Source organism: Sminthopsis crassicaudata, chromosome 1 (genome assembly GCF_048593235.1).
Source record: "Sminthopsis crassicaudata isolate SCR6 chromosome 1, ASM4859323v1, whole genome shotgun sequence".
Lineage (NCBI taxonomy): Eukaryota > Metazoa > Chordata > Mammalia > Dasyuromorphia > Dasyuridae > Sminthopsis > Sminthopsis crassicaudata.
This window is the reverse complement of record NC_133617.1, coordinates 53,992,961-54,008,369: the sequence shown is the minus strand read 5'-3', so window position 1 is coordinate 54,008,369 and position 15,409 is coordinate 53,992,961. Positions and strand designations below refer to the sequence as shown.

The 15,409-nt window shown below is 53.8% G+C and overlaps 1 protein-coding gene across 2 annotated transcripts in view; it reads left to right on the top strand.

The window, feature by feature from the left end:
- The window catches only part of MKNK2 (MAPK interacting serine/threonine kinase 2), a 29,866-nt gene extending 14,871 nt beyond the window's left edge, over window positions 1-14,995 (top strand). The window contains exons 8-14 of one of the 2 annotated variants that reach the window (XM_074303783.1): window positions 919-1,023; window positions 1,443-1,498; window positions 2,366-2,461; window positions 5,868-6,062; window positions 6,521-6,685; window positions 10,181-10,224; window positions 11,356-14,995. In XM_074303783.1, coding sequence (XP_074159884.1) covers window positions 919-1,023; window positions 1,443-1,498; window positions 2,366-2,461; window positions 5,868-6,062; window positions 6,521-6,685; window positions 10,181-10,224; window positions 11,356-11,611 — 917 coding nt within the window. In that variant the 3' untranslated portion in view covers window positions 11,612-14,995. The remainder of the gene's footprint in view (window positions 1-918; window positions 1,024-1,442; window positions 1,499-2,365; window positions 2,462-5,867; window positions 6,063-6,520; window positions 6,686-10,180; window positions 10,225-11,355) is intronic. The other variant, XM_074303791.1, reaches the window with a different exon arrangement.
- Window positions 14,996-15,409: the final 414 nt, after the last annotated feature.

Here is a 15,409-nt window from a genome sequence, read left to right as displayed (position 1 = left end):
AAGTGGTTTTTGTTCTTGTAAGAGAGGGATCAGGCTGGAAATGGGGACTGCTTCAGGCAGAGTTCAAAGAAACAGCCTTACGACAGGCATATAAAAGGGGGGCTAAGGGTTGTTTTTCTGTGGGAGATACAGGATCTTGGATTGGAAGGGAGCTTAGTGAACATGTAGACAAGTCCCGCCCAAGAGTATTAAGTGTTTTCTGTGTACCAGCCAGGGCTGAGTGACTGGGATACACAAAAGGTACAAATCAGTGTCTGGCCTCAGGGAGCTTGTATTCTAATGGGAGAGAAGACTTGTAAAGGACCAAGAGTTACCCTGGGACTGGAAGGTTTCCTGAAGTGTGGGGGTTGGGGAGGAGGATTTCAGCCGAATCTTGAAAGAAGGAGCCAACTAGTCTGGCCTTGGATTCCCTGAAAATCCTTACTCCCTATACCCAAGCTGCCGCTTTGGAGACCTCCAGGGAGGAGGGACCCAGCACCCACTTCTCATGGCTGGGAGGCTCTTGGCTCTTTGCCCTTTCTTGCTCCCCTCCATGTGAGGGTAGTTGGGAGGCAAGTGAGTGGGCACCCACCGGCACATCTTGGGGGCCAGAGGCAGGGTCTCCGTGGTGATGGTAACTCCCCCGGAACATGGGAGAGGCAGGCTTGGGCACCTTTCTGGGTAGCATCCCTACCTGAAGTGTGTTGTAGTGGAAAGAGCACTAAACTCTGTCAGAGGAGAGTGATTTTGAGTCCCGAGACCCTTGTGCACTGGGAGACTCCTGTGCAAAACCGTTCGTTCTCTGAGCCTTGGTTCCCTCCTCTGCCCTCTGGGGGGATAGTGGTCTCACTGGCTCATCCCTTTTCCAGGGTTCTGGGGGGGAGGAGGCCGGCCCTCCCCCCGACTGTGCCTTTTCCCCCTCTGCCCCTCCCCCGGCAGGCTCCATCCTCTCTCATATCCATCAGCGACGTCATTTCAACGAGCTAGAGGCCAGCATGGTGGTCCAGGACATTGCCAGTGCCCTTGACTTCTTGCACAATAAAGGTGGGCAATGTCGGGGTCCCAGGGGGAGAGGCAGAGGATTGGGCCTGAAGCTTGGCTCCGATTCCTTCTCGCCCCCTCCCTCCCTACCCCCTCCCTGCACTAGCTAGATAGCTCTCTGCCCAGCTGAGACCCCCTCCCCACCCCCTAAGGACCCTTGGGGACCCCCTGTCCCTGCCCTCCCCCCCTGCTCCTTAAGGTATTTCTCCAATGCTCTCCCCCACACTCTTTTTTTTTTTTTTTTTTAGGCTGGGGTTAAGTGACTTACCCAGGGTCACACAGCTAGGAAGTGTTAAGTGTCTGAGAACAGATTTGAACTCGGGTCTTCCTGAATTCAAGGCTGATGCTCTATCCACTGCACCACCTAGCTGCCCCTTCCCCCACACTCTTGACCTTACCTCTCCTGTCTGGCTTTCCCCCAGGGATTGCACACAGGGATCTTAAACCTGAAAACATCCTCTGTGAAAATCCTGACCAGGTGAGGAGAGGCTCCTGGGAGGAGTGGCCTAGGGAATGGGGGAGGGGAGCAGTTTTTCCCTTGGGACTGAACTGGGAAGGCCCGCACCCATCACCTGGTCCTGGGGCCTTCAAGGAGGGATGGATCCCTTCTCAGAATGCCCCCTCTTTCTTTACTGCATAAATAGAAAAACTAGAGAATTACAAATGCTAGCGAAATTTATTTGTGAAGAGAATTAAGTTTGATAAATTTTAAAAAGTCATTTTTAAAGCAGGTATTAAAAAACACAAGTTCACAGATGCCCTGAAACCTCCTGAGGAGGTGGTGGTATGGACCACTGTATAGTGTCCCTGATGTGCCCCCTCCCCAATTTCATGGAGGTGAAAGCTCGAGCTCAGAGCAGCGAGGAGGCTTGAATGTAGGGACTCCCTGTTCTGTGCTCTTTCCATTCTAACACTGCTTCTGCAGCTGGCTCACAGCATGAGGTCTTTGAGGTGACGGCCATTCCTAGGACCTGGTATTAAAGTGCTCTCCCTCCAAGGGATTCTGGCCAAGACAGGAGGAGTATGCGGCCCACGGCCAACAGGAAAAGGAGAAGCTCTGCAGCAGCCTCCATTGTAGGGGGTTGAGGGACCAAGACCCACCTCCTCTACCCCTGGGCCTGGCCCTCTCACTGGCCAGGGGAAAGGCAGTAATTTAGGAGGAAAAATGAGACCATGGTGAATTTGGGACACTGACTGGCTACCCCTGGGCCTAGCTTGGATCTCTGTCCCCTGTAACTTCAGAATGATGGGACCTGCAGGCTCTCCCTGGGTCCCCCCTCCCCCGGGGTGCTGGGGTCCTGTGCTTCACCCACCTGTCTGTCTCCCACCCCCCACCCCCCTGCAGGTTTCTCCAGTCAAGATCTGTGACTTTGACCTTGGCAGTGGCATTAAGCTCAATGGCGACTGCTCTCCCATCTCCACCCCAGAGCTGCTCACTCCGGTAAGTCCCCCTCACCATGGGGGGGGGGAGTGGCGGGTGCCCTGGGATGCTGGGCTTGGGCAGACCTGTGACATTTGGGCTGATAAGCCTGCTCAAGTCAGCCCCTCTGGTGCCCAGAGCTGGGCTGAGAGGTCACTGCCTTTGGGCCCTGCGCCAGCCTTCGGTCAGCTGGCTCCCTGGGGGTAACCCCCTTCTGCTGTGCCTCAGTTTCCCCCATTGCCCTGGAGCCCCAGGGGGCTTCTGCAGAGTCAGGAACAAGGAGGTAGGTTCTTTCAGACTCAGGCCAGACAGCCCCTGAGTTTTCAGGGAGCGGATCAGTATTCAGTGGGAGCCTGTGAGCCCTCCCGGGTATTGCCCCGGCATCCTCTTCTCTTTGGGCCGTGACGCGCCCTGCCCCCCCCCGGGCCCCCGAGTTACATAACACCCCCATTCCTGGTTGGCCTGGAGCAGAGCCCAGCAGCATGGGAGGAGTCGGAGGGAGAAAGCTTAGGGCTCGCCTTAGCAACAGTGGCTCTGATTGGGTGGTGGGGTGGGGCCCGGCGCTCAGGGCACCCAGAAATGGGTCAGGCGAGGCTCGGGCCAAGGGAGAGGAGGGGCTTTGAGGGGCCAGGGCACCCTGGCAGCAATATGTGTGCTAGAGATGGCCAGGCTTGGAGGAGGTGGGAGGCTTGGGTCCCTGGGACTGAGGGGGCAGTGCCAGGACCACACCCTGCCCCTTCAGGCCCGTCCTACCCAAGGTCTTCAGTCAAAACCAGGGTTTGGGCTTTGGCCCTGCACTCCTCCCCTTCTCCCCTCCCCCAAAGCCAGTAACCTTTGACCTAACCTTCTCCAGGAGTAACAGCAGGGGAACAGCCCCAGAGAGCTCCTGGATGCCGCCTTGCCGGCCTGTGTCTCCCCCTTTCCCCAGAGATTTGTTGGGGGCACCCCCTGCTCTTACTTTGGGGTTATACCAGCTCCTGACCAGCCGGGGTCCTAGCTTGCAGAGCTGTCAGAGACTGGCTGGGTCAGCCCCCACCCGCAGGGTCTTTGGGGGAGCTAACCTTGCAGAGGCAGCCCCTCCCTACAGGGCAGAACCCTTGGCTGGAAGCCCGGTCTGGGCGGGGAAGGAGCTGATGCAACCCCATCCTGCCTGGTGGGGAAGGTGAGGCTCCTAGCTGGGACTCAGGAGGGCCCCCCCCCCCCCCATGCTGCTGGGCCTGGCATTTCAGGCAGCCTTCCCCACTCAGGCACAAAGTTGTGCTTTGTCTTACAGAGCAGGGGTGCCCAGCCCCCCCCTTCCCCATCAAGCTTCCTGTCTCTGGTGCTCGGAGGGCCTCCCTCTGCCCCTCCCCCACGGCTCTGGGGAGGCTGGAAAGTCCCATAGCTAGCACAGGCTCTGCGCCTTAACCCTTTCTGTACTGGGGGCTGCCAGTGGGAGGGGCTTCCAGCCGCTCACCTTTCTGTAAGGGGGGGAGGGGTGCTGTATCTGAGCGCCCTCTGGGCCCTTTCCCACCCTGCACTGTCTCGAGGTGGCAGCCATGGGCCCAGAATGGCAAAAGACGGCCCCCAAAAAGGCATTGAGCTGGAGGCAGGAGAAAGTGGGAGGCGACCCCCCCCCCCTTCTCACCAGGGTCTGAGAAGCTGGGGAGGGAGGCCCTGAGGAGGGGCATGGGGACCCAGATAATGGTTGCAGGTTGTGCCTCTCACTGCAAAGTGCTGATGCTGATGGGAAGAGAAGCCGGGGTAACTGCAGTCCTGCTAGCCAGCACTGGCAGAGACGCCATCTGGCTTCTCCCCACCTCCAAGCCAGGCCTTTGTGGGAGTCCCTATGGACAGGACACTGAGGGCCGGGACCTGCCGCTTCCTTGTCCTGGGTCACGTGGCCAATGAGTGTCCAAGGCTGGATTTGAATTCCTGGCTCCAGGGCATCACCCTTGCCCTCCTCCTGCTTGTAGGAGGGGCCAGGCCCCTGTGGGACCCCCACTAACCCCACTTCTCTCGCCCCATGGCAAGGAAGAGGGAAAAGGCATGTGCCAGCTTGCAGGCTCCTGATGCCCTAGCGGGTAACAAAGGGGGAGGGGAAGATGGTGAGGGCCAGGAAGGAGCGGTCTCTTTGGCTGGTCCAGGGGAAGAAGGGAAGAGGCTGGGGTAGGACTCAGTCTCTAATGTTGCTTTTGGCTGGTCCTGAGCCCTCCTCTGGGAGTGGTCCAGAGGAGCATCCCCAGAGCTCCAGTGGGGCTGGCACACAGTGGTGCCCATGGAAGGGGGGAGGGCCAGAATTGAGCTTTGGACTCCCCAGCATGGAGCACACGCCTCCGGGCCCCGGTGCAGGGTCATAGGTGGGTTTGGGGCCCTTGGCTGAGGGAGTTCCTTCACTACTGAGGTGGGGTTAGCAAGTTCTCCTGGCCCCCGGAGGTTTGCTGTGTCCCACACTCCAGCCACACTCCCGTGGGACACAGCCGCCTCTTACGTTTTGGCCCAGCGGGAATCTGGACTCTGGGTGGCCTGGCGAGGGTGGGGCTCAGACAAAAGTGGATTTGTCAGACGGGAGGTCCCGGCTAGGAGAGGTGGGAGGGATGTTGGCGGCCTCCTGCTTGACAGGAAGAATGCTGAGGCTTTAAAGCTGTCGGGTGTCTGCACGCATCGCATCGCTAACCAGGAGCACTTGAGATGGGTACAGGATGAGGAGAGGGAGGTGCAGCCTGTGAGTCACTCCACAAGCATCCACCAAGCCGAGAGACCAGATTCCAAACCGGGTCTCAGACACTCAGTAGGCTTGTGACCCCGAGCAAACCATTTAAGCCCCGTCTGCCTTAGTTTCCTCATCTGTAAAATGGGGATAATAATAACACCTCCCTCCTAGGATTGTCTTCATCAATTAAAAAAAAGACAATGTGGACAGAGTTGTTGAGACAAAGCACTGCATGTGTGCCAGCTGCTGTTGTCTTAATTGGGATCATAAAACCAAGGAAGTTAGATGAGAAATCCTTTCTAAGTTCTTCCCAGGTGGGAAGTGGAGGAGAAATGGCATTTGCCACAGTCACTGCAAAGGATCCACGCCCATACCAGGTCCCACACCTCCTTGCCCCGGCCAGCAGTCTTTTTCTGAATCTGTTCCTCCCTTTTCTTCTGATTTCTCCTTGTTGTATTTAGTTGCCACCTCCTCTGAGAAGTCCTCCCTGACTACCTGCCCTGGTCCCAGGTCAGGAGGCCCCTCTTTGTCCCCAGCAGAATGGGACCCTTCTAGGACAAGAGCTGGTCTGGGGACCCCAAAGAACCGTGTTTACAGGAGGGTGCAAACCCCACTTTGCTGCCCAAGAGTCTTCCTGGCTGAGGGGACAGACCCCCTTGCTCCCTGTGCCTAGCACAGGGCTTGGCCCCCCCCCTCCCGCTGCAGCCCCTCATAACCCTCCCTCCTCCCTCCCAGTGTGGCTCTGCAGAGTACATGGCCCCCGAGGTGGTAGAAGCTTTCAACGAGGAGGCGACCATCTACGACAAGCGATGTGACTTGTGGAGCCTTGGGGTCATCCTCTACATCCTGCTCAGCGGGTACCCGCCCTTTGTGGGCCACTGTGGCAGCGACTGCGGCTGGGACCGGGGTGAAGCTTGCCACACCTGCCAGGTGAGAGCCCCGGACTGGGCCTTTCCTGGGACTCCAACCCTTAAGAAACTTGGGGGCACGTGGGGAGGGAGGAATTGGCCCTTTGTAGCTTTTCCTACCCCCATTCCCCAAATCTTGTCCTTTGGGACTAAGCAGAAATCTGTGGTCCCGGCCCCTAGAAGCCCTTCAGCTACTTGACAGAATGCTGGCCCTGGGAGGGCCCTCTGATATATACAGAGACCCTGAGAAGCTTCCGGGCTTGTTCTCTGACTGGACACAGCCCATCAGCCAGGGAAGAGACAGACTCACGCTTCCCTGCTGTATGCTCAGGGGCAAGAAAGGGAGGGAGCTCCCCACTGCTCCCCCAAGGTTTCTCTACCAGCTGGGAGACAGAATGTCCAGACCCCTCTGGGGTCCGCAGCGGGAGAGCGAATCAGGGACCAGGGCTCTTAAAGTTCTTGGCTAATTCCTCTCCCCAGAACATGCTTTTTGAGAGCATCCAGGCAGGCAAGTACGAGTTCCCTGACAAGGACTGGGCCCACATCTCCTTTGGAGCCAAAGATCTCATCTCCAAGCTGCTTGTCCGGGATGCCAAGAAGCGGCTGAGTGCAGCCCAGGTCCTGCAGCACCCCTGGGTGCAGGGGGTAAGTGTCCCTGGGCTGGGGAATGACCCAAGCTGCTCCCTAGGCTTCAGCTAGGGCTCTGTTTGACCTGGAGGAAGGACAAGGAAGAGTGACTGCTCTCGGAAACCTAAAGGGGACAAGGAAAAGGGGATGGCTTTGGGGATTCCCAGTCCTGGTTTTACCCAAGGTCGCCTTTGAATTCCAAACGGTATCCCAGAATTATAGAATGTTGGAAATCTTTTCAGCTGAAGAAACAGCTCCCGAGAGGTTGTGCTTGATGATGAAACTTGGGAAAATCAGAGTCATTGGGAACCATAGGCTAGTCTGACTTAGAAGTGGGTAATAGTAACTCTTCACTTGTGTTTAGAGAAGTTCTAAGGTTACAGTAGCCCTCTGAGATAGGAGGCAAAAGTGTCCCCATTTTACAAATGAGGAACCGAGACTTATCCTCTGGTAATAAAGTTGCTGAGAAGTCAGATCCAGACTTGCACATGTGCCGGCTGAGGCTTTTCCCACAATTCTGTGCCAACTCTTAAGCTCTGAAGTAGAAGGCTATCTCCTATTCCTTTTATTTTCAGATTAGGGGTCTGAGACCCCTTGAAGCCAGAGCTTATCAGGGAGTAGATAGGTGGTGGTGGCCCTGTTTAATTGGGCAAACAATGATTGGCTTGGGGGAGGGGGAGGAGAGGTTCTTCAGCATCTCCTTTGTCATGGATTTGTTCCTCCTTGTTAGTATTTTGTCCTTCCCTGTAAGAAGGGTGCTCTTTGAGAGCGGGGTCCATTGTTCTCCTTTCTTGTTTGCTGGCACTTAGCAGGTGCCAAGCACAGAAGAAGTGCTTGGTAGACTCGAATTTTGCTTCTGTTGTTGATGCTACAGGAGGCAGAGGAACAATGGTGCGTGTGGAAATTGTTGGGAGTAGTAGTTGGCACTTTCAGACTCACACACAAAGTGTCACAGAGGAAGATGGGGGTGGGATGTGGTGGAGCATGGAACCTTCTTGGAAGGTTTTTACACATGTAAGCAAGCATCTGAGTGGGAAAGGTCCTCAAGCTATCCAGTTGAGCCCATACCTGGTCAAGAATTTAATTTCCTTTAATAAATAATCCTCCAGACCTTGCCCAATGAGTTCTCATGGGAGAAAGCTTCCCAAACACTCTCATCCACTTTGGGGAGCTGCAATTATTAGGAAATCATTAAGCTGGGTAGGTCTACCCCCTCCCCACACCTCCATTGCCCTTCTGTCCGTGGGTGCTGGAAGAAGGGCCATCCCAAAGACTAGTTCGGCCCTCAACTGCACAAGAGTGCAACAGACCCTGTACCAGATACGGGACATCCATCTAGTCTTAACCTTTTAAAAGATTAAGGGATCCTTAAGGGATGTCAGCTTCATTGTGTCCTGGACCCTTTGGGCAAGTCTGCTTGCTAAAGCCTCCTCAGAATAACGTTGTTAAACACATAAAATATGGCCAAGGCCTGACCCTCAAATCCAATAGTCTGGGTAGTTAGAAGAGAAGTAGTCGGAGGTATCCAGATGGAAGGGAACAGAGAGCATGAGGGAGGTCTCCCAGGCTCAGAAGCCCCAGAGGCCCTCTGCCCTGGGCCGCCTCTGAACAACAGTCCACAGTCTTGACATAGCAGTAGTTTTCTCTTCTACCAAACATGTTTAGCCCCTGCCGTGTGTTAGCCCTGTGCCAGGGGCCACTGGGAAGGCGAAGGCTCCGTCCCGCTGATAAAGGTCTGTTTGGGGGAGATAAGGCATTTGTGCACAGGAGAATAATCTTAGGCTGTGTTCGCTCAGGGCTGAATGAGTGCTAGTCCTCGAGGTGTTTGTGAGGTTGGGAGACCAGGCCTGGTGAAGGTTGGCTAATCTGGTGACTTGGTGACTTGGAATGGAAAGGGAGAAGGGATGATGGCCTTGCTAGTGACCTCAGATTGTGGATAATGTAGTGCCAGGCTGGTCTTAGAATGGCTCGTGTGCCATTTTATAAAACTTCTTGTTGAAGGAAAGAGTAGATGGATGAGGTTGGAATAGATGAGAAGGCCCCAAAGCTGTCCTAAAGTCTACTTTAGTGAATTAGGAGAAGGATCCGTAGTGATGAGAGATTTAGAGCTGGAAGTTTTCTTAGTCAAATCCAACTCTGTGGAAACTGAGGGCCCCAGGTGATTAAATAATGTTGAGGAGGTCACACATCTGAGTGTCTGAGATAGCATTCAAATTTGGGTCTTCCTGAATTCAAGTGTATCCACTCTTCATCAAGGTAGAGTAATTTTACAAAGAAGGAAATGGGTACAAGTCACAGAATGTATAATATGTGGTATTGGACAAAGTGGAGACTGCCTTTCCAAAAGGAGGTCTTTAAAAAAGGAAAAAAAAAAAAAAAAAAAAAAAAAAGGGAATGTATATGTTGAAAAATAGATTACACGTCACCCTCACCAGAATACGGGGGCAGGGCCAACCAACATTGAGGTGTATGTTAGGATATGTAAATGGGCACTTCTCAAATTCTTGAAATTATTTCCGTTATACATTCTTATTACAATTTTAGTTGTTTTTCTGGACCTTGTTATGTCTTTGGAAGCTTGTCTCCTGTTCCTGCCCTGGCTATCTTGTCCAGTCCAAGCTGGTGGGAAAGTTGCTTAATGTCTTCATCTGTCACATCATTCCGGAACGAGTAGTTCAGTGATTAACTTGAGTCTAGCAACCGATGTGATTTATTCCTTGTATCCTTGGACAAGGTGCTTAGTCTCCACATCTGAGTTTCTTCATCTGTCCTCTTTAAAGAGGAGATTGAACTAGATGATCCCTTTGAGATGCCTCCTGGGTCTAAAATTCTGGTTCCAGAAATGTCAGGAAGTTCTGCCATGGTGGGGTGGGGTGGGGGAGGGAGGAATATGTCTTGTTTCCCTACAGCCTGATGACTAATTCCTTAAGTGGGCCTAGTAACTTGGCTGCTTTCTAAATTGCTTTTGAATCCATTTTCTCATTGAATTCCCAGCACATCCTCAGAGGTAGGTAATGAAGTCCCAGGGTCTTCACCTCCCAGGTGACGAGGGGCTAATTCCTAGCATGTCTTAGTGGCAAAAGTCATAACCTTTATAATTCCCAGAGTACTTTGTAACTGTCACTTTACTTCTCTTATCCCCACTTTACAGATGAGGGAAATGAGAGCAAAAGGAAAGCATTTTGTCTCCCAACTACTAAATGGAATTAGAGCTTGTTCTTGGCCAAAACTTTAGCTGTTATTCTCACTTGGGCTCTACAGGGGCTTTCTGTGACCCCCCTAAGGAAAGTTCCCCTTCCCTAGATGGTATTGAAGGCCCTGGGTCTTTGGATTTAGATTCAAGGAGGGCATCGAGGCACAGCCACTTCCCCACTGGCTTTGCTTCCTGTGGGTATGGGTACAGAAGTACCATAACCCCTTAAAGCAGCGCCTTCAGCCTCAGGACTTAGCAAGACCCTAAGCTGGCCCCCAACCTGGCCCAGAACTAATGAAGGGTCTGTGTTCTCTTTGCAGTGTGCTCCAGATAACACCTTCCCCACTCCAATCATCCTGCAGAGGTGAGACAACTCCCTGACTCCCTGTCTTTTCAGTGTGGCTCTAGAGAGAGGCTTATGGTTCTAGGCTGGTCAAGGGAAGGCGGCCATTCTTGGTTTGGGGACAGAAGGTGGACCGGTGGAGCGCTGCTCTTTTGTCCTGGTTAGATTTGGGCCTTCCAATTTCTCTTAAACTGTGGGTCTCGATCCCATTGAGAGTCTTGTACCTGAATGTGGAAGTCATGAGATGATAATTTATTAAGTGTTTGATTTCTATACTTATTCTATATAACCACCGAACCCAGAGTCATGTAAAAATTCCTCAGGTGGAAAGGGGTCATGAGTGGAAAAAGTTAAAGAAGGCCTGGGCTAGGGGAGGCAGCCATTTATTATCGCTGTTGGCCAGTTTAGCCCAGTGGTTAGTTCCCTGGAATCAGTCTGGAGTGCAGCTGTGTAGAAATAGGGCTTCCAACTTGTTACCTGGCCTCACATCTTGGAACCCTGATCCTGGACTCCTTTTTTGATTTATTATCTGGGTTTTAAAAAACAAAACAAAGCAAAACATTATTTTCCCCAATTACATGTAAAAATGATTTGGGGCTGTATGTTGATTTTTTTTTTTTTTTTTACATATTTCTTTATGAATCCTGTTGAGAGAGAAAAATCAGAACAAAAGGGGGAAAAAAAAGTCAATATAGCATGTGTTGATTTATGTTCAGTCTCCACAGTTTTCTCTCTGGATGCTTGGCATTTTCCATCCAAAGTTTATTGGGATTGCTGGGATCCCTGAAACACTGAAAAGAACCAAGTCTGTCTTGATCGTTGCACAATCTTCTTGTTATTGCTGTGCACACTATATTGCGGGTTCTACTTGTTTCACGCAGCATCGGTTCCTAGAAGTCTTTCCCAGGCCTTTCTAAAATCAGCCTGTCCGTCATTTTATTTTTTAGAGCAGCGATATTCTCCCTGTTCTTTGTCACCACAAAAAGAGCTGCTGCCAAAGCTTGTGCACGGTGGGGGGAGGGGGGTTGCCTCCCCCGCGATCCTTCTCTGCCTCTGAAGGAGGTGTGGGGGCCCGAAGCGGCCCAGTGCTGGCCAGGGAGCCGCCTGCTGGGGGTGGGCCTTAATGTCTCCCACTTCTTTCCGTGCCCGCAGAAACAGCAGTGCCAAAGAACTCACCTCCTTCGCAGCGGAGGCCATCGCCGTGAACCGCCAGCTGGCCCAGCGCGAAGAGGACGAGGAGGAAGAGAACCGACCAATCGTCATCAAAGCTACCTCATGCTCCATGCAGCTGTCGCCGCCGTCCAAGTCCAAGCTGGCCCAGCGGCGGCAGAAGGCCAGCCTGTCCAAGGCCCCGCCGGCCCCCCAGCACCTGGTCAGCCCCCTGGTCCTGGTCAGCGACCACATGTAACGGCCCGCGGGCCCCTCCGGCCCCTCCTGCGCATTCGTCCCGTTGAGGTTTGCCGGGGTCGGGTTTGGTTTTTTAAGCTGTTGCCAGCCGTCGATCACTCCCTCCTCTGGCTGGTTTCCAGGGAGTTCAGCTGACCTTGGGAGTAGTTTTTTTTTTTTTTTTTTTTTTTTTTTTTTATAAACATTTTTTAAGTGGTCTAATGGTATTTACCAACGAAGCGAGAAAGCGGCACCCACCCGAGCGCTCCGCGGGCGTGGGGCACACCGATCGTTCTGGGTCCTTGTTTGTTGAGGGTTCCCTCCCTTCCTACGCCAAAGGATGCGCTGTCAGCTCAGCCCGCCCCCTAACTGTGAAAGACGGCCAGTCAGTCGTGGGAAAGTCACGTGGTCCCCTGCCCCGCCCGCCCTCGCTCCTTTTCCCGCACTGAGCGCCAAGAATCGGCTCGGGAGGAAGGCCTGCGTCCTCCCTCCAGAAGCTTTTAAGTCTTCCAGAGCAGGTGAAGGGTCCCTGGGGTAGGAAAAGTCCGGGGTGGGGGGCGGGGGCACGCTCCCCCTCCCCCCTGCATATGTGCATACTTGCGATATGTGTATATACATATGCATTTCATCCACGTGCGTACGTATATATATGTATGTGTATATATATATAATTTATTTTGCGTTCATCCAGCCCCGTGGGAAATTCTCAGTGTTCTAAGGGAACTTTTCCCCGGCCCGTGTACAGTATTGAGAAAGGAGTGGTCGCCTGCGCTCCAGGTGAAATCTGAACCCGCTCCACATAGAATAGCTTCCTCTCCATGATTGTTCTCCCCACCCCCACCCCCAGCTCTCCTTTTTGGGGTCTAGCTTGGAGCACAAGTTGAACCCACCTGGACACGTTGGCCTTGGAGCAGGAGGGGGCTGCCCTGTGGAGGAGGTAGAGCCTACCCCAAGCTGGCCGCTCCTACGGGGCTCTCCTCCCCTCCCCGCCCCCCGTTTTTCTCTCCTTGCCCTCCTCCCATCACTGACTGGCCAGAATGTAGTCTAAGACAGGGTGTGGCTGGCGTCCCTTACTTAACCCCGCCCCCACCTCTCGGGGCAGACAATCTGGGGCTTCTGCGAGTCTCCCCCTCCCCCCCTTTTCCTGGGACCCTGTTAGGTATCGGCCTCCCTGGGGGAAGCAAGCGTACCTGACTGTCGGTGACGGGGACAACACTGCTGGAAGGTGCTGGGATCCTGGGCCATTAAAATACTCGTGCCCCCCACGCCCGGGGTGGGAGGAGGAGAGCCGGATTTCCCAGGATCCCCGGGGTGCTGCTACGTGCCTCCCCCCGCCCGCCTCGCGCCGACCTTGTCCCACGGGGGGAGGGGGTGCCGGGAACCAGAGGAAGGCTTGATTCCCTTCACTGGCTGGAACGGGCTTCTCTGGTGCCGAGGGCGGGGCACTTGTGCCCCAGGCCTAACGGGCCCTTCTTCAGGGCTCGGGGGCGGGCGATGAGCGCCCCCTGCCTCCCTCCCGCCTGCCCGGAATGGGCGGTTTCAGTCCGTGGGGACAGGCCTTCCCCTCCCCCCTCGGAAGCCCGAAGCCGAAATGAGCGCCAGCGCCCGCGGGGGAGAATTTCTTTTGCCAACGTTCAGGAAAAAGCTTTTAGTTTCCTGCTTAGACTTTTCGTGTCTTGGATCCCGGGGCCCGGCAGATCCAAGCGGCTCAGGGTTCTAGTTCGGTTCCGACGAAACACTCCCGCCAGGAATTCCTATAGAGACTCGGTGTCTCCTCCGGGCCCATCTCTCAGGCCGCGCTCCGAGTAGAGAACCCCCCCCCCCCCGGGGGCCCGGAGCGCGCCTGCGCGAGCAGCTGCCTCCCCCGCCCCCCGGGCCCTGGGCAGCGACAAACTATGCAATACCAGCCCCGTCTTCCGCGCGCACAGGGAGCTGTGAATGTGTGTGTGGTCTCTGCTCTCCGGCCGGGGGGAGGAGGCGGCGGCGGCGCGCGGAGAGAAGTCCTCAGGTTTTCTTTATAGTCAGTCCCCCTAAGCCTCAAATAGCAGTTTTCTTGCCCCCCCCCCATTTCTTTGCTCCCGAGCCCCCCCCTCCAGCCCCCGGCCGGAACTCCCTGGAGCGGACTGGGTCCCACTGGTCAGTTCTGTCCCATGCCTGCCGAGGACGTTGGGAAACTGCTCTGACAGCCACAGGTGGAAGCGGGGGATTCTGGGGACATGTAGTCATTGCTTCTTCAGAGTCCGAGGTCTTTGTACATTGTGTTTTTATAGGGATTTTGGAGCCTTTTGTTTTTATTCTCACTTGTAGATTTCCTCCTGCCCCCCACCCCTACCCAGCGGGTATTTGTCTTATATTAAGAATACTTGAATGGTGTAAGTAGGGGTCAGGCTATCCCCGGCTACACCTGGAATCCTGGTCACACCTGGAGGAGGGGGCGGAGTTTTTTGTTCTTGGGTTTTTTTTTAAGCAACTCCCTCCTCCTCTGATTCCCCCCCTCCACATGCCTTGACCTCCAATCCTCCCCCAAAATCTTCTTTGGACATACCTGGCAGGCCAGGGCAGGGCCTGGAGGATTGAAGTTTGCTCCCCTACTGACCCAGTGAGTGTTGTGGGGTGGGGTACAACGAAGGAGGAAGGTGGAGAGACCTCCTTTCCATCTCCGGCCCCGTTCTCGGCCCCATTCTCGGGTCAGACTTCTGATTCACTTCCACTAACGCTGTCTGCAGTATCTGAAGTTTATTGAGTAGGAGGGGGGTGTAAATGGAAAATCAATACTTGTTCTTTCCAGCTGGGAGTTTTCTGGGATTTTTTTTTCTTTTAACTCCCCCTTCCCTTCCCCCCCCCCCAAAAAAAAGCCTTGGAGACTCAAATTGCTATTTCCCCTACTAATCAGAACTTAGCTGATACTGATGACTGACTTTTCTTTTCGTTTTTTTTTTTTTTTTTTTTTTTTTTTAACTTAGGTTCACTTTCCCCTTCCTTCCCAACTGTTTCCCTGTCCCTGCCCCCTCCCCTTTTAACCAATTAATTCAACTTGGAACTGGTTAGAAATGTTACTGTGAACCTTTTTCAAGGCTCATAAATAAGATGCCCCCCTTGTCCCCACCCCAGCATGGGGTAGGCCATTCTTGAAAGTGGCCGAAATGATGTCACACACTGCACTGCTGTGGTATCCAAGACTGGCCCCCATGAGAAAAGGGGTACGTCAGCTTAGAAACTGCTGACAAACAACGAAAAACAAAACACGCACCATCCCAATAGAAAGAAAAGGAGGGGAAAAAAAGCACTTTAACTATGGGGTACCAGGTAAACTGATACAGCTCAAGAGTTTTCCTTTATAACAACTATCAAATGCCAGAATTTTGTATTCTGTTTTGTAAGAATTTAATAAAAGCATTGCAACCTATGCCTTGTAGAAGACTGTGTTCTTGCCCACGGGCTGCTGGGCCAGGGTTGTTGGCTCGGCCCCCCACTCCTCGGGCACCGGCCTTAGTTGGAGGATCCGAGGATCCGGTAGCCTTTTCCCTTCCTGCAGCTGGGGCTGGGGTGGGCTGACCTGGGAGGGGGACCACGCGCAGTGATAGAAGATAGTAGTCATTAGCTCCCCAGCCTTCTCCAAGGCTTCCCCTGGGTGGTCCAAGTACAGACTGTGGAGGGACCAGAAGTGATGAGCTTAAGGTCACAGGGAATATAGATAGGGCAGAAAATTAGGGGGGAGAGTTAACATTGGAAAACACAGGGCTCAAAATGATTTAGAGGGAGCAGAACAATGAGCCAGATCTAGTAGATGAAACTAAATGGAAATACAAATCTTGAGGAG